Below are 23,652 nucleotides of genomic sequence, written 5' to 3'. Positions count from 1 at the left end.
TCCTGTCCTGGTTCACACAGAGAGGGTGTGTTCCACCGATGTATGGATGAGTGACCCAGTGTAAGTAGTGTATCTAGAGTGTAAGTCTTTGGGTGCTCTGGTTTCCTCCCACACTCCAAGACATGCTGTTTAGGTTCACACAGAGAGAGTGTGTTCCACTGATTTATGGATGAGTGACCCAGTGTAAGTAGTGTATCTAGCAGTGTAAGTCACCGCGGTGAATAAGGTGCGTGCGCTGGTAACACTACATAGAGTTTTTTGGAAGTTGCTTTGGAGAAAAGCATCTGCTAAATAAATAATGTGAATATATATATCTATATTGTTTATAAACGATATATATAGTTACATTTTATATATATATATATGGAGCGGCGCGTTGGCGCAGCGAGTTTGGACGGTGGGTCTGGGGTTCAAGTCCTGCTTGGGCTGCCCTGCGATGGACTGGCTTCCCGCCCTGGTGCACCCCCCCTACAACCCCACGCTGCTGGATCAGGCTCCTGCTCGGGACAAGCGGCTTCAGCCAGTGTGTGTTTATATTTTCTAATTTAATAGTATATATAAACTATATACTACACTATATAAACTAAATACATATAAAAGACTCAGCACAAGAGGTCCAAAATAGGTTCTCTAGTTTAGCTCTCATGTTGAATAATTTGCTGTTCCTCAGAGCGCTTCAGAAATCGCCCATCTGTAACTATATCTTTACTTGTGAAATATGCTTTTTACTCCGAGTTGTACGTCGCTTTGGAGAAAAGCGACTGCTACATTAATACATGTACAAGTAAGACCAGTCATATAGTACTTTTAATAAATAGTCCAATATACCATAATATTTTTAAACATTAACCACAAGAATGTGAAATTAATCATGAAATTAAAATTAAATGTATTTATTGAAAGGTTCGTACAATCCCACTTATTGCAAATTGTTCTTAATAGCGTGACTTTAATGAAATACTAAGTGGATATAAATACAATTATTAGCACATTATTTAATATAAAACATGAAAACTATACTGTACGTGCGCACATTACGCCGCAAAAGAACTTTAAGCGCATGCGCATTGGGTCTGAGACGCAGCAGTTAACTTCGGACACCAGCAGGTAAGCGTTTTAATATCGCCAGCGCACCGCGTGTGTTTCGCGATAGGGTGTTTTTTACGCATGCGCATTTTGCTGTGTTTAGCTACGGCTGCTAGCGTGCAGTACACGTATGACGACTGCTTGAGACGATAAGGAAAAGATGACGTAATGTTTGAAACAGTTTGAGATGGCGCATGCGCGTTGGCTGTGTTTGAAACGCATAGGTCAGGAAGAGGTGGCGCATGCGCGTTAGCTGTGTTTGAACCGCGGCGGGTTTCTTGCGTTTCCGTCACGGGAACTGTGTCCAAATGAGCTGAAACTACAAGGGCGAATCTTTTCGTTGTTTTCTTTACGAAATGCCCCGAGAAATCATAACGCTGCAGCTGGGGCAATGCGGAAATCAAAGTAAGCTTTCCACGTTTTATTTAGTCAATATCGTCGTGGCGTCTTGGCCTGCTGCTGTACTTAACTTATTTTTCTGAGGTGAAAACGCGAGGAGGAAGACTAGCTCAGCTAGCTGCAGGACCGAATTATGAAATTAGTATAGTTGTAATTAATCAATCCATTTTGAATTAAGCAGCAATTATTGTTCATTTCGTAGATATTCTAATAGTTATTGATAAACAAATAAATATTGTTGGTTTTGTGTGTCAGTAACACGGAAATGAATGAATTGTCAGCATGATCATGCCATGATTCATGGTGATAATTTTATGCTTTCCTGTTTTTTTGTCAGTATTAAGTAGCTACTTTTGCACGTTTAAAATGTGACCTAGCCCCAGTTTTCAGCTGGATAAGGTGTATTTTTGGCGCTGTTCCTCAGCTGCCTTTACCGAGTTTAACCGCTGTTCCCAACACTGTTGTCATGCGACCAGAAGGGGGCGCTCTAGGAGCTACGTGTCATTTCCACCCCCTCTTTGCCTTCACTGCATTATTATTATTATTATTATTGCATTGTTACTAACGTTGAGATAAGTCTGATGAAATGTGCTGCAGCAGCAGAAGACCAATCCAGTACTGAACAAAAGATAGTAAAACAAGGCAAGAACAACACTGAGTTAAATGGTACTTGAAAGGTTGCTTGTTCAGGGCTCTCTCCTAGAACCCTTGCCTGAGATTTCTTACCCTGGATTATTACAGTAAGAATACCCTGCTACTAAATGACTGTAAAGTTCTGTTGTCTTGCACAAAGACATTGGATCAATTTAAGATGATGTAACAGTAATGTCAAGATGTTAAAGTAACTGGCCTAAGAATGCAGTGAGAAACTAGAGCATTTAACACAGAGGAGAACATAACATTACATTAATTTAGCTGACACTTTTCTCCAAAGCAATTTACAATATTAATATACATTCAGTTATTTAGCCCTTTGTACACCATGGTAATTCTGATGAAAGCAATTTATGGTAAGTACCTTGTTCAAGGCTACTACAGCTGGAGGTGGGATTTGAACCTGCAACCTTTGGATCCAAGGCAGCAGCTCAAACAACTATACTACCAGTTGTCCCTGAATATCTTAGTCAAAATGCTTAGGACGTGACATTTGGTGTCATCTTCCAAAAGCTTGTTATGAAGTACCACAATACTGACGTTAATTTTGCGTATTACGTGTTCTAGCCTGTATTAGTTTTAATTCGTGTTACGAAAAGAATCTTTGGAGTATGTCAGCCACATCTTTTTACCCGAGGTGACTTTTAATGCTAGACGCTGGATCACTCATCCATACACCAGTGAAACATGCTCCCTCAAACACACACTATGACTAGTTCATAGACACCAATTCACATAAAACTCCTGTCTTTCAACTGCGGGAAGACACCAGAGCACCTGGAGGAAACCCTCTTGAACATGAGGGGAACCTGCAAACTCCCAGAGGCTGAGCAGGATTGAACCCACAGGAGCTGTGAGATAACAGGAACTAGAGAGACACAGTGAACTTTATTTATATCATAAAAATCATTAAGCCAAATTAGTAAAATGTGTCTGAGCATGTCTGATACCTTGTTCATCTGCGATAAGCTGACATAGGCTCTGGACCTCCATGATCTTGCATTGAACAAGCGGTTATTGATCATGAATGAATGAAAATACAACATTAAAAGACAGTACAAATACATTTGTTAGTACAGTATAGTGGTTTTGTTATACATGTTAAATTTTTTTCTAGGAAGTGATTATTTTTTCTGCTGTAAGAAATATGTGAAATTCAGTTCCACTCACAACAGGAATCCAGGTGATTTCATGCAACAAAATAACCTACTTTGTCAGGGTTAAGTGTATGTTATGTCTGCTCTCAATGTGTTTTACTGATTTAGTTTTTGATGCTAATTTAAGACTTGTAGCACCCACCATCAAGCCGTGATGATGACAAAAACTCAGTATGATGCTGTTGTTTCTCCTGCTTTCAGTTGGCTTTGAGTTCTGGAAGCAGCTGTGTGCTGAACATGGCATTAGCCCTGAAGGCATTGTGGAGGAGTTTGCTACTGAGGGCACAGATCGCAAGGACGTGTTTTTCTATCAGGTAAAATGTCAAAGGCTTTCAATTAGGCATGCTGGATGGAAGTGCTGTGGTTGTTTTATTGAAGTCATGGTCTGGAATTCAGTTCTGATTTGTGATCCATGGTTGAATGAGAATGATTATATGCTTGTAATGCAATGCTTTTCCTTCGTTAAAATGTTTTAGGCTTGCAGTTCCTACTTATGTTGACTTTGTGGAATGTAGCACCAATAAAGACTTGTAAAATCAGGTTTAAAAAAAATGGATGTATGTATAAAATTAAAATAGCACTGTACCATATTTTTGTTTTTAAAAATTTTATGACAATGCCACTCCATTTACATGATGCTTTTCTCCAAAGCAAATTACAATGTTAAGGTTGCAGTTGTTGCAAGCTTACAATTATTTACCTATTTATACAGCTGGGTAATTTTACAGGAGTTATTCAAAGTACCTTGTTCAAGATGGGGGGGTGCAATGGTGCAGCGGGTTTGGCTGGGTCCTGCTCTCTGGTAGGTCTGGAGTTCGATTCCCACTTGGGGCATCTTGCAACGGACTGGTGTCCCATCCTGGGTGTGTCCCCTCCCCCTCCAGCCTTGCGCCCTCTGTTGCTGGGTTAGGCTCTGGTTCACCGTGACCCCCGTTTTGGACAAGCAGTTTGACACACTCTCTCTCTATCCATCCATCCATCCATCTAGCCACCCACCCACCCACCTACCTACCTACCTACCTACCTACATACACCTTGCTGAAGGGCACTTCAGCCAGAGCTTTGAATCCAAAGGCAGTAGCTCTATCCGCTATGCTACCAGCTGTCCTCACTAGGTGGCGTGAATGCTTTTGTAAAATTTTGCTACTTTGATGGACATTAAGTAAATGCGTACTGGTCAGCCCATCCTGGGTGTGTCCCCTCCCCCTCCAGCCTTACGCCCTGTGTTGCTGGGTTAGGCTCCGGTTCGCCACAACCTTGCTCAGGAGAAGCGGTTTCAGCCTGTGTGTGTGTACTGGTCAGGGTACTGTTAAGTACAAGAATGGAGCAATCATTAAATAAAACTTCTCTTATGATGGTAAATGAGCTCCATATATGTTTCCTGTCAGAGCTTAGTTTGTATACATCTATCCACATCTTTATACAGCAGAGCATTATAGCTTGCACACTCTTAAGTACAATCTAGATTAACCACATAATCTAAAATACATGTCTTTGGACTGTGGGGGAAACCAGAGCACCCGGAAAATACTTTACGTGTATGAGAACACACAAATGCCTCACAGACTGAGCCGGGTTTAAACCTGCGTTGAAACGCTAAGCACAGCAGCTTTGAAGCAGTAGCGCTACCCAGTCTGTTACATTTATTCATTTACCAGACACTTTTGTTCAAAGTGACGTACATCTCTTCTTATTATTCAGGGTTTTATTTGCATACTTTTTCTGGGTTTCCTCTCAGTTTTGTGGCTCACATAAATTGGTGAATCTAAATTGCTCCTGTGTGTATGCGATAAGCTGGTGTGTGATTGCTCTGCAATGGCTTGTTCTCTGGTGTTGCCTTGCCTTGTGCTCTTTGCTTCCCTGAAAGGCTCCAGACCACTATAGTCCTGTGCTAGAAAAGATTTTTCTGTAAATGGGTGAATGTATAGAAAGTATTTTTTGATTAAGTGTAATAGGAAACAGTTACTTGACTTCAGTAAACTTGACACTTGTATTGTACCATGTTGCTTCTCTTCAGGCAGATGATGAACATTACATCCCACGGGCAGTTCTCCTGGATCTGGAACCCAGGGTCATCCACTCCATTCTGAACTCTCCGTATGCCAATCTCTATAATCCAGAGAACATCTACTTGTCTGAGCATGGCGGCGGTGCGGGGAACAATTGGGCCAGTGGCTTCTCTCAGGTGAGACCAGACACACAACACACAAGCAGTCTCAGTTCTTCTTGCTGAAACATGGTAAAGATTATTATTACTGGGTGGGCTCCACGGGATGCCAGGGAAACTCCTAGGTGACACAGGGAAGCTCTTAGGTGAGGTGGTACCCTGTCACAGTTCACATTTAGTTTTAAGATTGTGTTTCATGCTTTTTAAATTTGTTGGCCTGCTTATGTCAGGATGAAGCTTGGTGGCGAACGACTGTCGCTTTTGGCAAACAGCTGGGTCTTATGCAGTCCTGTATATATGGGATTTCCTTCTCCCTCAAGAATTAAGGGCTCAGCTGAATCCCTGATTTAACTGCTGCAGATTTTTCCACCACTTTGTGGAGAGCTGGGAAAACCTGGCCCAGTGTTTGAGCAGCACTGCCCCTCAGGGTCTCAAACTGCTGCAGTTCTGTTGCTTTGTTACTAAATAAATGAATAAAAATGCTCATAGGTGGAATGACCTAAGTTTACTAAGGGTTGCCTTTTTCAGGGTGAGAAAATCCACGAAGACATCTTTGACATCATCGATAGAGAGGCAGACGGTAGCGACAGCCTCGAGGTAAGTCACCGAATCAGTTGTAATACCCTTTTTCCGAATGATGGAAAAGGCTGAAGTACAAGTTGAATTATGGTTTCCACGTGGAAGTTGACATGATAAATCCATTTTGGTTGTTTTTTGTGTGCAGTTTGAGCTCACTTGCCTTCCTGTTTTCACATGAGCAAAAAATTTAAGGGAAGTTCAAATTGTATCTTTGGCAGGAGGGGGGAATTATACCCTTAACCATGCCAAATAATGTTTTAGCTATATAATTATCACCTCCACTTGCGTTCAACATGTCGGAGGACTGACCTTTTTACAGCCGTGCACCTTTGAAAAATGAGCAGGAACCTTTGGTGCTGGCACAGCTCATTGTGCAGCAGAAAGAGAGCACATATTAAAACAGAGCCCACATATGATATCAGTGCTGGCCAACACCCCCGCCATCCTGTATATTATAGCTTGCCTTTTCCCTGCTCCCCTTTAACTCCTAACTCACACACCCTAAAACAACAGCAGCGGTGCAGGCAGTTTCCCAATTTAGATCCGTGGGGATGTTTGCCGACCTTTACGTGGCAGCTCTGTTGTTTTTAGTGTGTGAACGAAGCTGGGTGTGGCAGGTAGGATGTTAACGGTGGGCGCGTGGTGGGCACATTATGGTGTCGAGTGGGCGAGCGCATTTGTAAAGCCCCCTATTAGTGGGCTAGGGTGGGGTGACCCAGCATTTGAAGGGAGAACAAAGATCTCCTCTGTGCCCACATGTACTCTGAACAGGCCTTTGAAACAGAAAGGTTTTTCATGCATTATCATTTTAAGTAACTGACTTCAGTAATAATGCATTTACTTGCCCAGCAGATATTCACCAAAAGACTTACAAGTTCAGCTCACAGTAGTACAGAAGTCTTGCGAAGACGTTTTAATAAAAAGAGCAGTACAATACTGCTGCCAAACTTTTTAGGGAATAATGTAAATAAAATTACTTGTGTAGATACATACATGACATAAATTAGGCTTCATTTATGATTCACCCTTACGAGAAAGAGTAATTTATTGCTAATAAATGAGTAGTAAAGGATTGAATTATTAGCAGGCGTATCAATGGGTAAATGTAGGTATCTTCACATTGTGTGTCATTTTGGAAAAAACATCTAAACGACTACATGTAAAGGACTGAATTCAGAGTTCGTAGATTTTTTTTTTCCCCAGAACTAATTTAATGCAAATACTGATACATCTCTGTTACAGGGCTTTGTTCTGTGTCACTCCATTGCTGGTGGAACGGGCTCAGGTCTGGGCTCCTACCTTCTGGAGAAGTTGAATGACAGGTCAGTTCATCTCCATGGACTGTTGCTGAGCTGTGGTAAACTGCACTGTAAACGTAACATCCTCAACCTACAGCGGTACAAATTAGTCACTTGATCTGGTAACTCACATCTGATAATCTGGTCTTTACTGCATATTTACACGTGTAAATTTACACTCCTTGTTGTTGTTTGTACATTGAGATTGCTGTGTTTGTCTTCTTTTGTATTGGTAGCTATTGTTATTGTAGTATGAATGTTTCACATCCAAGCAATAAAATGGTCAGTTCTAAGATAATGTTGTTGGGTGTATAGAATAACAACAACTCTTTCTGCTGATGAAGTGAATTCAATAAATGCTGCTCTACTCATTATGAGTATTTCCAAGTCATTATTTTAGTCGAAAGGGTTATGTGGGTTTTGGCTTGAAAAACAGAAATTTATCTCCGCTTACTGCAAATTGTACTTAGACAATTGCATCAAAGAAAGGAAGAGTACAAATTATATGAGTAAAGAAAGCCCAAGAAACTTAAAGCATAAATTAAACATAAAATGAAACTAAATAAGTGTAGTGTAAGAAATGCAATTAATGGGTTGATATAATAGTTTACTATGCTAATAGTATAATAGAGGTTGCTATATTGCAAAACTGTGAAAGTTTCCCAAATGTGGATGAGTATTGTTTCCCCTTTTTGAATACTGATATAGACATGCAAGAAATGTGCTACCCCAAATCGGGATGGCCTGCTTTCCACATTTACATTTATTTATTTCTCACACACTTCTCCAAAGCGACTTCCAATGAACTCTGTAGTGTTATGAGCCCACACACCTTATTCATCGCGGTGACTTACACTGCTAGATACACTACTTACACTGGCTCACTTGTATACCAGTGAAACATACTTCCTCTCTCACACAAACAAACAAGAATAAATGGGCGATTTTAGAGTCACCAATCCACATACCATACCTTTTAGAATGGCAAAGTTGAAAAAAAATGAAACAAGCTAATCAGACAGGCTGGGAGAGAGTGGAAGACAAAGTCTGAGTCCTCCAATATTAATATTCACTTTTTAGCGATAGTTTTCTTAATTTGTGCAACTTAAAAATGTATACTTTCCATTCATTTTATATTTAATGACATTATTTATAGTAATTAATCTTGCTGAAGGGTACGTGATAACTTTCCTGAACCTTTTAACAACAAACTGCTAGCTGGAATTCTGTTATCTCAGTCACTTTGCCACCTCCAGCTTTTTTCCTTTCTTTCCAAGAACCGATATTCAGGTTTAAAACCCAGTGAAGCTGTGGAAATGTGATTAAGGGCATTTGACTTGCTTCAGTATGTGTCTTCTCCTCTGCATCCTACCTGCAGGTACCCTAAGAAGCTAGTGCAGACATACTCTGTGTTCCCCAACCAGGACGAGATGAGCGATGTGGTGGTGCAACCCTACAACTCGCTCCTGACACTGAAGAGACTCACACAGAACGCAGACTGTGTGGTGAGTAGATGGTGTGAGGTAGCAGTTCACTGTGTAGAGCGTGCAGTGTTTTGTTCCCCACGCCTTATGTAGTTACGTGTTTTTGATTCCTGTTGGTTCTTTGAGAATTGTTCCCAGGAAATATGTACGGGTGTAAAGTTCAGTGTAAAGATTCATTTTATACATTTTAATAGGGATCAAGCTGAAGAAACTGGAAAAATAGAGTAAAATGTAGGCAGTCTGAACTTTTTACTGTAAATTTTGTCTTTATTTAACAATGTAGTGATGATTTGTCAGCCTTTTTCATAATGTAATGTGTAACGATCTGGCTAATGAGTTAGCCCAGATCCTCACGTGTATTCCCAAAAAAAAAGGTGTATAAACCCAGACGGACACGGAAAAATGGAAGCTCTTTAATATCTTGTAGGCAACTATGGGTGGCTTATACTTCACACAGCTGTCTTCACGATAAAATAAACAACATTAAACTCCAAAACGTGCGAGGCACAAAATGTGTACATGGCCAAGTATATCAGCCTGCGCGCGCGTGGGAGAGAGAGAGAGGGGACCCCCGGTCTCCACATTAATACGTCATCATTACAAATGGAAATACAATTTGAAATATATTGTATTGTGAAAAAAGTAAAATGTACTGTACACTGAGATGAATGTTGGAACATGTGTGATGAGATCAAAGTGATTATGAATGGTGAAATGAGTGTGTTTGTCTGCTGCTATAAGCATCAACTTTAAACTTGCCATCTTTGTAAGTCTGTAATTGTCGTCCCCCCCCCCCCAACAGTATTCACTGTAATTAAAATACTGTATAGAAATCCTCTTAGCTTTTATGGAACAGACTTTGCTCAAGTGTTGATAAAAGTCTGAAGTGTTGGTCTCTTTCGTGAATCTTTCCTTTTCTTCCCAGGTGGTGCTGGACAACACAGCCCTTAATCGGATTGCCACTGACAGGCTGCATATTCAGAACCCTTCATTTTCACAGATCAATCAGTTGGTGGGTGGCTGAGGTCTTATGGTTTGTGACTCCTATTACGTGGGTGGGGTGCTGAGGGTGCTGTGTTAGATCAGTGTCATTGTACACTGAGTACAAGTGACTTTTTCAGGTCTCACCCTCAGATTGATATGTGCACCATCTGAATGAACAATCAGGAATATAGACATCATATGTGAGGAATGGTTTAAGTTAGTATGGTCCTTAAATCTAATTTTAAGTTTTACTGTTGTAAAAGATGAGTGGATTAAGTGTTAATTGATGGATTTGGGGGATCTTGTGTAGAAAGAAAAAGGACCATGAAGCAGTCATTATCATGTCAATTGTTCTTAAGAGTGGGCTGAAGCGGGTGATGGTTTTTAAAGTAAGATAGGAGGAGTAAATGAAAATATTGTTTTCTTAAAAAAAAAAATGAAGGTCCTAGCAGTGATCCGTGAGGCACACCAGTAGAGAGTTTCTGATGAAAGGACAGAGTTTGGCCGAGAGAAACAGGAGAATGGATTACAAACGTGGGAATTAATGGAATAGCTTGATCAGATTTATTATGCAGTTACTTATGTGCAACTTTTTTTACATTTTATATTTGTTAAATAGTTTTATATATAATTATAATTTATAAATATATAATTTATAATATATTTGCCATTAGTTTCACTCCATGTATTTAATTGTTTTGAGTATTCCTTCTTTGTACTCACTAGGTGTCCACCATTATGTCAGCAAGTACCACCACCCTCCGTTATCCTGGGTACATGAACAACGATCTCATTGGTTTGATTGCATCTTTGATTCCAACTCCCCGTCTACATTTCCTCATGACTGGCTACACTCCTCTCACTACAGACCAGTCGGTAAACCAAACCTTACTGTTTGACACAACATTGCATAAATAACTCTGATTAAACAGATTTATATGGATCTTTGGTGAAAATGCTCAATATCTGTGTCTGTTTGGGTTTCTCTTAGTGTGTGCATTGTGGTCCTGGTATATACAGGTTTCTTTGCCATCATCTGTGCTCTTAAAAAGTTATCACAACTGATAACATTTCTGAAACAAGAAAACATTTTTCACTGCGTTCTTAACCAGGAAGCTCTCTGTGAACAGGTGGCCAGTGTGAGGAAAACCACAGTTCTCGATGTCATGAGGCGGCTGCTGCAGCCCAAGAATGTCATGGTATCCACAGCCAGGGACAGGCAGACCAACCACTGCTACATCGCCATCCTGAACATCATCCAGGGCGAGGTGGACCCCACACAGGTGAGTGCTCTTGAGGCTTTTTGGTTGTATGGTGCCGGTGGACCCAGTGGATTCATAGACGCATGCATCTGACATTTTGGCAAAGAGGCTGAGTTACATCATCGGCCCTGCTGTGAAATGCAAGTCTGCCATTGTTATTCTAACTCTGGGGTCAGTTGTTTTGGTTTTATATGTAATGCTGATGATCACAGTGTAGTTTCTGCCCATTGATTAAAAATTTAAAAGAAAAAATAACATTTTCTTTGTAATTTGACATGTTTTCTCAGGTGCACAAAAGCTTGCAGCGCATCAGAGAAAGGAAGTTGGCCAGCTTCATCCCCTGGGGCCCTGCCAGTATCCAGGTTGCCCTCTCCAGGAAGTCCCCCTACCTCCCCTCTGCCCACCGTGTCAGTGGCCTGATGATGGCTAATCACACAAGCATCTCCTCGGTAACCACTGCCATGCAGTAGTAGTAACCTGCAATTTTCTCATTTGTACCATGTCTTCCATATGTCAAACTGATGTGCTTTTTTTATAGTTTACCACAATGTCTTGTTTCAGTTTATGCTTCACTACTCAGTCAGTGACTGTGACTAATTCCAACAACCTGATAATTTAGTGCATCGGTTTCTGAACAAGCTACTCTCTACAGCATGGCCTGTATTCAACTAATGCTTCATTAGTAGTTTTGTACAATGAAGTACTAATCAAAAGTTTGAGTAGGAAATTAGCCAACATGCCTTCTGCGGCAGTTCCCAGAGACACGGGGCACTTGTGATTGCTTTGCTTTCACTCACCTGTCCAGCTTGCTGCATAAAAGTATTGCCCAGATGTATACGCACTTCAAACTGACTTATAGCTAGATATATATTTGAATGAAGCAGTTCAGTTCCTTTTCTATGAGATGTGCGTCACTTTAGAGAAAAGTGTCTGCTAAACGAATAAAAGTAAATGTAAAGGGGAAGCTGCTTGCTCAGGGCAGCAACAGCGGCAGCCTTACTGTCACAAGTCCGTCCGTCCGTCCTTTTTACTCTCTCTGGGTTCCTGTCCCGCAGCTCTTTGAGCGCACGTGCCGCCAGTACGACAAGCTGCGCAAGCGAGAGGCCTTCCTAGAGCAATTTCGCAAGGAAGACATGTTCAAGGACAACTTCGACGAGCTAGACAACTCTCGGGAGGTGGTGCAGCAGCTCATCGACGAGTACAGCGCTGCCACGCGTCCCGACTACATCTCATGGGGCTCCCAGGAGTGATGTCCCCCATCTGTCTACCCCTCTGTTGCTGTGCCTTCACCTGAAATGTAAAAGCCACCTGGAGTCTAAGCAGGTAGTTACTGTATTTATAGCTTTCCTTCCACTTAACAGTGTGGACCTTATTGGCATATTTCTCAGAGGTCTTACTAGTCCCGTTCCCAATGAAGATGTTACTGAATTCTCCTATTTTTGTATAATTTAGATTGATTTAGATCCTGTGTTTAGCCTTAGATCTTACTACTATACTTTTGTACTGTATGATGTCTGTTGCTGCATGTATTTAAATTTAGGAGAGTTATGCCTGCTGAATGCGTCATGGTATTATTCTCTCTGATCTCCCTGCACATGAGTGTAAAGGCTGCATCTGAGATGATCTGAAAGGAGGCAGTAGACAAAGTGTTCAAGTGTGGTGGATGGTAGTGATTTAGGAGAAGGTAGCGGTTTGTCTTGGAAGAAGGAAATATTGTATTAGCCATTAGCCTGTAAACACGTAGGAATTCAGAGTTTAGACATACTTTAGGTGCGTGCTTTTAAATGTTTATCTTGAAATAAATTATCTACATGTAAATGTACATTCATCTGCAGATCTGTAATTTGAACATTTCTACTTTCTGGTGGAGAGGTGCAGTGGGTTTGAGTCTTGCTTGGGGTCCCCTGCATTTCCAGGTTAGGCTCCAGACAGTGTGTGTATCATTTGATAATTTTGATGAGTCTTCATTTAATTTGAAAGAATAGTTATCATTAATGGCCTTTTCTTAGTTTCTTTGGGAAGACATCTAATATTATTAATAAGGCTGACTATGTTAGACCAGTTTAAAAAAATATTGATTTTCTGGAGAGTTTAGTTTTCCTGTTTGTTTTAAATAATTCAAAATGATCTAAATTTAAGATTAGGGTTAAGAGTACAGGCATCCATTTATGAACTGTTTGAACCTTTGGTGTAGCAGCTCTTGACATCTGACACACAACTTTTAATTTAGGCAATGAAAAAATCTGTATAGCAAAGTTTGTCCAGTGCCTGTTTAAAACGCATTTGAAATTTGTATGTTGCACAAGTGGAGTGCAGTAACATACTTTAGTTGGCACTATGTTTATTGCTCTCTAGTGTATGTAAGGAAAATAGTTTTGTTTGGGGAAACTTAATGGCTAGAAACATACCCTTCATTAAGTGTTTTATAGTCATGAGGGGATTAGTCTGTGTGTCCAGATCGCTCCAGCTGTTTCTTAGGAATTTGAGTATTGCATTATGATTAGGTGTGTCTGTTGGCCATATTTCATGTTGTTTGCTTTTATTCAAGGGTACTACATCAGTAGGTGAGATTCCATCTGGTAGCCTTCAGATCCAAAGGCAGTGGCTCTCCCATAATGCAGTGCTACCACTGTGTGTGTACATAGTTGAATGGGCGAAATGCTGGCCATATTGTGTCCTCTGAGAGTGCAAATGTGTAACTCTGGCTTCTCTTCATAACACATTGCAGATCTGAGAGCCGACAGCACCGTGAAAGCAGATTGTATGTAGTAGCCTATAGATATTTTAGTGTGTTATGAAGAGAAACATTTCTTTTTGGATAAACTGAGAATGCATTATTCCCCTTTAAAATAATGTGAAATAGGTTCTTGGTATCCAAAAACTCCATATACGTGATGTTTGTGGAAAGGATTAGTTTTGTAAATTGAGGGATTACTCCTAGTAACAGTCATGTGACATTGCACTCTCCCAAATTTACATATGGCTTCAGTTTATAAAAAGGTGAAGATTCATGCCATATTCAGCTTAAAATGTTGCTAGGAGTGTGGGTGTAGGCCTGTGTTATGACCTAGATAGTAAACATTTTGCATTTCTGCTTTTTAAAGTCAGCTGTTTATTGTATGCTTCCCTGCATGGGGAGATGGGGTGCAGTTTGAGAAAGCTCCTGGTAGCAGCAGAGTTCTCGTAACTTGGCTGGCCTAGATTCCTGTGGATATCAATCTCTTTAGCAAAGATTCGTTGGATGACTCATATCCCCTCCATAAATGAGCCTCCTGTTTTAGTCTCAAATTTAAAAATTACCTTTGACAGCCATTTAATTTTAATACTTATCTAGGTCATTTGAAGTTGCATAACAAAGACAAGTTGAATTAATATTTTATTATACTTATTGCACATCTGAAGTACCTGTACATAGTGCAACTTAGGTTTATATTTTGTGTGTTTGCATTGCAAGAAATTGAAGTACCATATAGCATACAAACAAGCTGCAACACAAAGCTATTTTGGAATTGCAATAACAAATGCAGCATTAAAAAGAATGAAGCTGCCAGCAGCTGTAACAGAAACTGTGTTGGGGTGGTAAAGTTGTAGGTTCCAGTCCTTCTTGGTGGGCAACATCAAGACTCAAATGTAAATGTCATATAGGAACTGTGTGGGGAATGAACAGCTTGGTTAGCCTTAGGTGGACAGTCGCCTTTGCAAAACCAGAGGACTACACCATGCAGTCAACGGAGTGACAGACATATAGGAGATCAGATCTCTGAGCTTCAATTCAAAGTCACTGGCTTGTGAATAGAGGCTCAGGCAACCTGTGCCAGTCCACTGTCTGATTAAAAGGTCTAGATGAAAAATCTCTATATATATGTATAGGCACCTAACTTGTTGCTTTGGGAAGTTAATCGAGTTGTTAACTGGGCCATTTAATTCAAATGCAACTTAAAATTGTAAAACTATGTGACTGAAAATTAAAGTCAGTATGAATGAGTACAAGTGTCATCTTGGCTAATGTGGGTGCAGAAAAAAACCACTTATTGACACCTTACAGTTGCCTTATAGATTTGCAGGACTATTGCAATGCACAAAGATATTTTCCATCTAGAAGAAATGGCAAACACTGATGGGATCAATTGGCTGATTTCTGTTGTTAGATATAGATGGAATGTAGAAATTTGCATAACTAGTGCAGGCAGCCGCACTGCTCACTAACAAAAATTTAAGAAGTGGAGAAAGACTCACTTTTCTTGGTCCTTGGATCAAACTTGGAGCTAGTAGTTGATGAGAAATAGGAAAAGCAAGCATGGCCACCAGGGGGTGCTATAAACTTTAAAAATCCAAGTTTGATAAATCCTTAAACAGGATATTACAAGAAAAATTAAATGCTGCTTAGAGACATTAAAAAAATGAATAAAGTTCCTCACACAATACAAAAAGTACAAATAACTGACATTATAAATAAATTGTTAGTTCAGCAGATGTTAGACAGGGTAAAACCGGTGAGGTGTGGGTCAGTGTAGTCTCAGCGCTGCCAAATTGGGACACCATGTTAAATGGTAAAAAACGTGTTGTCTGCTTACACAGCTTCAAGCATCCAGAGTGCAACGGTAAGGATAACCGATGAAACTCTTGTACTCTAATATACTCTTACGGCGGCAGGTGAGAGCCTGGGAAAGCGCAAGTGCACGTTAGTCAGGCTGCAGAGAGGTAGGTGTGCTGCTGTAGCACTTTTTGCAGTCAGTTGCACATAATAAAGAGCGGAGCTAGTGTTACTACACGTGTCTTAAGGTGGACGGTGTTTCCTTCACTTGCATGACATTAGCTTTTGAAAAATAAAGAAAATCAGGTCATTTGGTTTAGCAGAGTTAATATAGTTCTGGTTGACTCTTAATACTACTGCATACCTTCCCTACACTTATGGGCGTTTGTCCTGCGCAGCGGCACGCTTTCTCAAGTCGTATCTCTCAGTGACAAATTCCTTACTTCATCTCCATTCGGAGCCATGTGTTCACAGGCTGTATTGCGTCGGGACACAAAGGGGGGGGGGGTCTGCACTCTTCCGTTTGTGGGTCGCTGCCCTCGCAGAGCCGGGGCTCGTCTCTCGCTACGTGTTCCCCTTAGACGGGCTGCGAGACTCGCTCCCGACGCCTCCCTCCATCTCGGCCCCGGGCTCCTGTCCTCCGCGGTGGCGTGTGGCCCTGAAGTAGGCGTTTATCAGGTGCACAATCTCACGGAGCTGTAGGGTGAGCACACGCATGGGAAGTTGGACTCAAATGGACAAACGGTGCATTTTACCACAGTCTCACACCATTTCCATCTCAAAAGCTGAGCAACGCAACACAGGTCCTCGAGCAGTCAATCGACGAGATGTATTTTAATCATGTCAACAGAAAAGAAACCTCTGCTTGTATGGAATCAGCCTCTCCTAGAGCGATCTCTTCCAGAAAAGCTATTTATTTTTACAGGTTCAATATTTTCAGATGAGTTTTAATATGTTCGAGTTAATTGCCAGCGGGAAGCAGCAAATTTAAGCACTCGGCTCTGGCAGGACATCAGATGGCAGTTCTTTGTCGAGTGGGAAAAGCTCTTTCCCGCTAGTGAGTCATGAGAGCTCATACAGCAGGTCTCCACCGATTAAAAACATTGAATGAACCCAGTATTTCATTAAACATTTGACTAATCAAACGCGCCAAAGGACATGACAAAATGTACCATCAAAAGTGCCGTAAGCATAACGCAACTGCAGGCATAGCTCGCTGCTGAACAAGTAATTTAACTGGTTTGATGTGGATGTCAGGAAAAAAAAATGCAACTAAATTTGTTTTGCTTCCTTAAATTTCAAAAACTCCACTAAAGGTCTTTCAGTTAGAAACTGCGAAGGGTCTACTTCCCTCAAACCCACCTTGCTGGTCTCAAAGAGCAGGTTGCAGTCCCCAGTGGCGACCTTGAAGGTGCTGCTGTCAGATGCTCCGTAAGAAGAGATCTGGCTGTAGGGGAAGGTCTCGAGAGGCTCTGGCTCGCCCTGCTTGTACACACACAGGGACTGGGCTGACACTCCCAGCCACAACTTCTGGCAGAAGCTGCCCGTGGAGCTCTGAAAAAGAAGCGGAGGTTATCGTGGTTTTCAATTCCATATCTTGTGCACAGCAGAAGTTTAACGCTCATTCCACTCATTTTATGACCTTAGAGTACACGAGTGGTTAATTTCACAAAAAAAATGATTGTTGAAACTGCACAGACAGGCTGAAAATGCACTTTTGTAAACAGCAACATTTTCTTGGCAAAAAATTTCAAATGGTTGCACTTATTTCATGTTCCCAGCAAAACAATGATCTCCTTTATTGGGAGCAATTTATTATTTAGGCTGTTCATTTAGCCGTTTTTCTCTCTGTTTTGCGTTGTGTGTCAGAAAACGCAATCATCTGCTTTATTAGGTACAATTTATTATGCGGTGAGGGCTGCGGGAAAAACCTGAAGGAGCAACAGTTAAGCTACCAGAGCTGTACTCTCTGTTCCCTGGTATCTAATCACTTGAATGGGGACACTCACAATGTAGAAGTCGACGTCGTACAGCGTGCAGCCAAACCCAGGCCAGCGCTTGGCAATGCTGAGGTAGGTAGCCATGCTCTCCTGCTGGCTGTAGCCAGCCAGACCCTTCCAACGCTCCATTATGGCTCCCATCACCAGCACCCCCTCCTCCTTCAACCGGCTTCGCAGTCGCAGGTCCTGCTCTGCCTTCTGCTTGTGGGCGGCAGCAGCTGCGTGACCCCACAGCGTCCTGAAACCGCTGCAGAAACACTGCGGACCGCCGGGGGCCACGACGTGAGGGACGGCTGGGGCGTCACCGGGTGGCTGGATGGATTTCGGCGTCAGCAGGATGCGAGCTTCCACCACGTGGCGGGGGAAGAGCTCATCCAGGGGTGGACAAGGTGAATGGGTGGTGAAGTCTCCGATGAGCGTCTGCAGTCGGAGGGCGGCCAGGGCCTGAAGGTCCTCCTCCGAGGTGGGGAGATGTCCTCGCACCATCATCTCATGGCACTGCAACGGAGACAGACTGTCAGTCGGTCAGTCAGAGGTATGCACTTCACCACGGGAATAAACCTTTAACAGTCCAGTTAATGAAACACTAGGTTGTTCCAAGGACGTTTGTTATGTATCGATATTTTCTGTCTGGCAGTTGATCTATTTCAACGTGTTTTTATTGACATTCAAGCTTTACATTTGCTCATTTGTTTGACACTTTTCTCCAAAGCGACTTAGTTAGGCTACCTACAATTACCCATTTGTACAGCAGGGTAAAATTTTACTGGAGTAATTTAGGGTTAGTACCTTGCTCAAGGGTACTACGGCAGGAGATGAGATTTGAAGCAGCAGTCCTGGGATTGAAAAGCAGCAGCTCTTACCACTACACTCAGCTTACATATCAGCTGACCCCAAAACAAGATTTAAACCGATTTTTGGACTGTCCACAGTATTGAAGAGATCCCATTAAATGATACATTTAAGTGTAGTACATATATATGAAAATGCACTATAGTTTGTATAATATATTAAAATTGTAAGCAGTTTAAAATAAAGCCATCCGCATTTACCGTTTTTACTGATTATTTATTGTGCCAGTTAAGCATGTTTTTCACTTTTCAAGTCCATTACCTGCTCAAAAAGGAAAATGTATTCAACGCTCTCAGAGGAGATGCTCTCCATGTCCAGGAAGCAGTACAACTTGAAGTAGAGTCGTCTTTGCGCATCTGACTCTGGCTCCTTGGCGGAGAGACTGAAAAGCAGGATGTGCAAGTTGGGTCAGAACATCCGCAAGACATTCTTGTCTCATCAAGGATGCAGAACCTGACGAGGTCTGTCCTGTGCGATCATTAAGGATACTGAAACACGTAACATCCACTCTAAGTCTACGACAAACCAAAATTCTTCTCGTAACAATGCGAGTACCAGTACGGCTGTGTAGCTTGTGGTTGAGCAAACCCAAAACCAGCTGACCTCACTTGACCCAGGTATACGTGAAACCCTGTGCAATATTTACTTCTGAAACTTGGTCAGAATGTCAGCAACGATGGTGCTGCCCCCTACGACCTGCTCCCGGTGGATGCTCCGCTCGAAAAGCGCAAAGGTGTTCCGGCTCTCTTGCAAGCCCAGGCGCTCCAGCATCTTCATCACCAGCTGGGGGAAACGAAGAAAAAAATGTTGCCATCAGCCTTGGGAGGAGGACCGAGAAAGGCAGCGTGATAAAAGCGGTGAGATGACCTCGGCGCTCAAGTCCTGTCAGGTCACCATTAAATGGAATCGCGAACTGGAATAACCTTCTCGAACGAGACGCGCCTCGTGCTGGAGAGCAGGACTAATGCAGCCTTGTCATGTAACGTTAAACTTCAAAAGCAGGCATGGCTCAGCCAATATGAAATGCATTTTTAGGAGCTGCTTGGTGGGTTTGTCTGGATTAAGTGCATCGAGCTCAGATCTTTGGGGACATGTCTTCAAAGCCTTCGGCTCGTTATCGAATTAGTACCGTTCTTTTTTGTATTTCGCATTTAGTCCGTCCTCGCTATTTACGAGTGTGCGGGAGGGATGAGATCCAAGGCAACGGTGTCGGAATTAATCTTTTTAGACGGTTTTAAATGTTGTTTTTGCTGTAATATGACACTGTAGTTTTATGAAACAAAAACAGTCATTTGGACACTTGAGAAATATGGAAAAAAAAATATCTGAGATAGAATAAACACAAGTAAGCTACAAAACATAAGGTAACGGCTTACTACTGGGAACACTTTTTAGAAGTAACATATAGGAGAGGAAATGTTTTGCTTCCTGATAAGATCCCCCCCATACTGAGCCAATTTAATGCCATATGAAAATGTATACAATATATTAACTCCATTTTAGTTCCAAACGTTGCATGAAAAAATATCAGGTTTCCCTGCATCAGAAATGTTATTTTTCAAAAGTTTTTTTTTTTCTTTAAAAGTAAGCTTAAAAATGTGTGCATCTATCTACTCAGTATTCAAAACAAGTGTAAAATTGTGACTAAGCCCTGAGTTTTTAAAATGCTCGCTCACTGCCGTTAAGCACTTGTCCTGATTAGGGCCGCAGAGGTGCGGAGCCTATCCCAGAATCACGGGGTGCGAGGCAAGGGGGTTACACCCTGGATGGAGCACCAGTCCATCACATTATAGGTCTTTAAAAAAAATAATTAGCATCTTAGAAAATTTTAATGCTGTATTTTAGGAAAAAAAACACTACTGCAATGGCAGTATAGTGGCACAGGGGGTAGTGCTGGTGCCTCACAGCTCCAGGGCTGCGTGATTGCCCTGCAACGCACAGGTTTCCCATCCAGGGTGTACCTTTCCTCACACCCTGTTCAGTATGGGCTCTGCATTGCAAAAGTTGTTAATGAACATGAATGAATAAATAGATGTGCGATGGGACAGCATCACCATAAACTGGACGAAATAGCGAGAACGTTTAAAAACCCGAGTGTACGTCTCCGTAGGAAGTGAACTAAGAACCAGCTTCTCCCAACCCACAGCTCCGCCTCTACCGTACCACTCTGTTCCCCAAAGCAGCAGTAAAATGGACAATCTGTTGCCCGTGCTACAAGTCGGAGCTCTCCAGCCAAGGTCTGACCCCACATCACCTGGTGTGGCGATGCACAGCTTGCTGAAATATTCTCACCTCTCACTTCTTCTGGTTTCCCTTTACTGGCTAACAAGTGAAGCACCGGTGAGAACTTTATAGAAACCATATGCACCATCTAGATGTTTGTTTGGGCCAGTTTTGTCCCTCCGAAGGGTTATAAATCACAGTAATGTCTCTTGAAGACCCTACTTGCCCCACTAACACCTTCACCCTTCAGTCAAAATCTCTGAATCGTTTCTACTAATGAAACCAAGGGCTTCCTACGTGTGGTCTGAGGGCAGCCTGTGGCCTAGAATGTCATATAAAGTGGATAGCAAGAGCATTTGTAAAATTATTTATATATACACACCACACCTATCATAACCACTTATACAGATATAGACACAGCTGAACAAACACACACTGTCTGAAACCGCTTGTCCCAAGCAGGGCTGCGGTAAACTGGAGCCAAACCCAGCAGCACAGGGTGCAAGGGTGTAGGGGGGAGGGGATGCACCCCAAGCATGACTCGAACCCCAGACCCGCCAAAGAGCAGGATCTGGCCAAGCCCTGCCGCACTCCCCTAGTTGAACACACGCCACAGCTAAATAAACTGCAATAAAATAATTTTGCAGTTTAGCTCTCTGAGACAGTATGTCACTTATTATGACTTATGGCCTGCAGAACCTTTCACAATAATTATTGTGGCCCTGGACTAAATGATTGTTACACCTCCATGTGAGCACTTTTCATATGATCATATGATTCTTATGCAACATTACACGTAGTGCCTTCATTTCTGCAAAATTTGCAGCTGCTGCTTTAGAAGAAATATGGAAATGTAATGCTTAAAAATGGGGGTGGGCATAGGGGCGCAGCGGGTTTGGTCAGGTCCCGCTCTCTGACGGGTCTGGGGTTCGAGCATCCCGTCCTGGGTGCGTGCGCTTAAAAATGTAAAATCTCACAATTTCACTCCTTTGACAATTTACAAACATGAATATAATGTGAAGGACGAAACAAAATGGGTTTAAATTTAACATTTTGTAAATGTAATTTAGAACAGGTACGCATTTATTCTGGTAACAGCTTGGCACAGTCAGTCCACAACACGTGGGGCTCGCCTCTCAAGTTCTCTCTTGAAACCAGAGTGGTTCACCTCTAAAGGCAGTTCCGATTTTCAACGCAGACTAATTCACTTGTTCTCTAAAAGCAGCAGGACTCCGACTACTGAGAATCGGGCCGATTTCCCTGCTGCGTAGACGGATACACGTATGTACGAGACTGGTACCGGAGTGCGATTCTTAGGCCGGTTCACGTACAGCTAAGACCGACCACCAACTCCACCCTATGCAGCATGCATCTCACGATAGTCTCACCTCATCGGCAGTGGTGTGCGAGCTGATGGGGAGCTGGCAGGAACCGGGCCCCGGGTGGTGCACCGTACACAACATCTCCCGCCGTCTCACGAGCGCCCGGATTTCCTCCCAGGACGGCACGAGCTCCCGACACCGGGTCTTCTCCAGAGCCTTCCGGATGAAGGATGCATAGCTGTCCGCTTCGGTTCCGGGCCACCGCCTTTGTACCCTGAAGATGACCAAATAGCAGGGGGATGTTGCCGGACTGTACTGACCTTTAACTAACTATAAAAAAAATCTGGATCAAGAAATAGTTAAATAGAGAATGCAAACATAAAAATCCAACACTATAATCTCTACCGATGCACGCAAGGCCTGAAATGTTCAATTATCATTTGCGAATGCATGCGAAGCATTTTGAACATTTCCGTGCGCTGTTTCCAATTTATATGTTTGTTAGTTATTCTGACTGCTAATCTGGAAAGAAGGTACATCCTCTTTCACTTCTCTGGTTCTACATATTTGGACATGAGTAACCCTAATCTAGTTCTCGCCAAGTCCTAACGTGGCAGAGAGCATCCAAAAGATTTCATCAACCAAAACAAAGTCGACATATAGAAGTCACGTGCGAGAAAGTCTGTGCGCGTCGCGAGCCAGTAACTCGTAGATCCCCTTCGGGTGCAACATCTCAAAGGACTTGGAGATGCTAGATGAGGGTCATGCGTTAATATGGAAAACTACGAAACGGAAAGAGGTGCGCTTCGCATTGAATTCGCCACACTCGTTTCCTTGGTTACCGAGACAACTGTAAATAAAACGTGATCAGCGTTTCACTTCTCACTTTGCCTTGTATCTGGATGAAGGTAGAAGAGGAGGAAAGTCCGCCACATTCACAGACAATACACGCTATACAATATCGGCGATTGAGAGGGAGTCACGCAAACGTCGATTCTTTTTGTTTACTTGACATAAAGGTCAAAATGTCACAATAGTCGCATACAGTCTTACTGGTAGCATTTAAAGAGGGGAATTCGTAAACGGCTTAAACTACTTTTCACTGACACTGCATACGCCTGACTGCCCAAGTCACATATTCACAGGCAGATTCTCATCGCCTACTGTGGCTATGTTAACAACAACAACAACAATGATATCAACAGCAGCATAAGCATCTGGTTGCTTAACATATTCCTGTTTAAAGTGATCAGAATTTAACCAGTTACATATCTGGAACTTCTCCTGGAGCTTAAACTGGCACTGAAGTTACCTGCTTGGTGGCCTCACCACACATAAGGTCCAAAATCAAAAGCACAAAGGTCTTTAGTTCTGACTCCGATGTGGTGGAATGACCTCCCCCTCCCCCTCAAAACTGCTGAATGTCTATCTTTAAGAAGGGTCTCAGACCTCACCTCTTTTGAACACACCTCTCCCCATCTCATAAATGCGTGATAAACGTGTGTTTACGTTTAGTCATTTTTAAAAACAATTTGTTCTTAAAATGTTTCTGTGCTGTTCTCTAGGTTATATATCGCTTGGGAGGAAAAACATGTTATAAATGAACAAACTTAAATGGAATTCCATTTCCCTAACCATGTCCTACAAGAAT

General features: G+C 42.2%; 2 protein-coding genes across 3 annotated transcripts in view; one reads left to right on the top strand and one right to left on the bottom strand.

Annotated features, from left to right (window-relative positions):
* Nucleotides 1-1,331: 1,331 nt before the first annotated feature.
* LOC108928127 (tubulin gamma-1 chain) lies at nt 1,332-12,892 on the top strand. Its single transcript, XM_018741908.2, has 11 exons — nt 1,332-1,491; nt 3,498-3,610; nt 5,314-5,481; nt 5,992-6,060; nt 7,285-7,364; nt 8,719-8,845; nt 9,750-9,836; nt 10,535-10,684; nt 10,939-11,091; nt 11,358-11,519; nt 12,126-12,892. Exons 1-11 carry the CDS (start codon nt 1,443-1,445, stop codon nt 12,318-12,320), a joined length of 1,353 nt encoding a protein of 450 aa, XP_018597424.1. The 5' UTR covers nt 1,332-1,442; the 3' UTR covers nt 12,321-12,892.
* A 1,904-nt stretch (nt 12,893-14,796) lies between these two features.
* The window catches only part of LOC108928257 (unconventional myosin-X-like), a 40,282-nt gene continuing 31,426 nt past the window's right edge, over nt 14,797-23,652 (bottom strand). For both annotated transcript variants that reach the window (XM_029249354.1, XM_029249355.1), the window contains 6 exons: nt 22,068-22,275; nt 19,103-19,239; nt 18,718-18,838; nt 17,614-18,102; nt 16,967-17,158; nt 14,797-16,300 (listed from right to left, as the gene is read on the bottom strand). In XM_029249354.1, coding sequence (XP_029105187.1) covers nt 16,169-16,300; nt 16,967-17,158; nt 17,614-18,102; nt 18,718-18,838; nt 19,103-19,239; nt 22,068-22,275 — 1,279 coding nt within the window. In that variant the 3' untranslated portion in view covers nt 14,797-16,168. The remainder of the gene's footprint in view (nt 16,301-16,966; nt 17,159-17,613; nt 18,103-18,717; nt 18,839-19,102; nt 19,240-22,067; nt 22,276-23,652) is intronic.

This window comes from Scleropages formosus, chromosome 25 (genome assembly GCF_900964775.1).
Source record: "Scleropages formosus chromosome 25, fSclFor1.1, whole genome shotgun sequence".
NCBI classification, from domain to species: domain Eukaryota; kingdom Metazoa; phylum Chordata; class Actinopteri; order Osteoglossiformes; family Osteoglossidae; genus Scleropages; species Scleropages formosus.
Note: the sequence above shows the minus strand (reverse complement) of the source record. Positions and strands in the feature narration are given on the sequence as shown.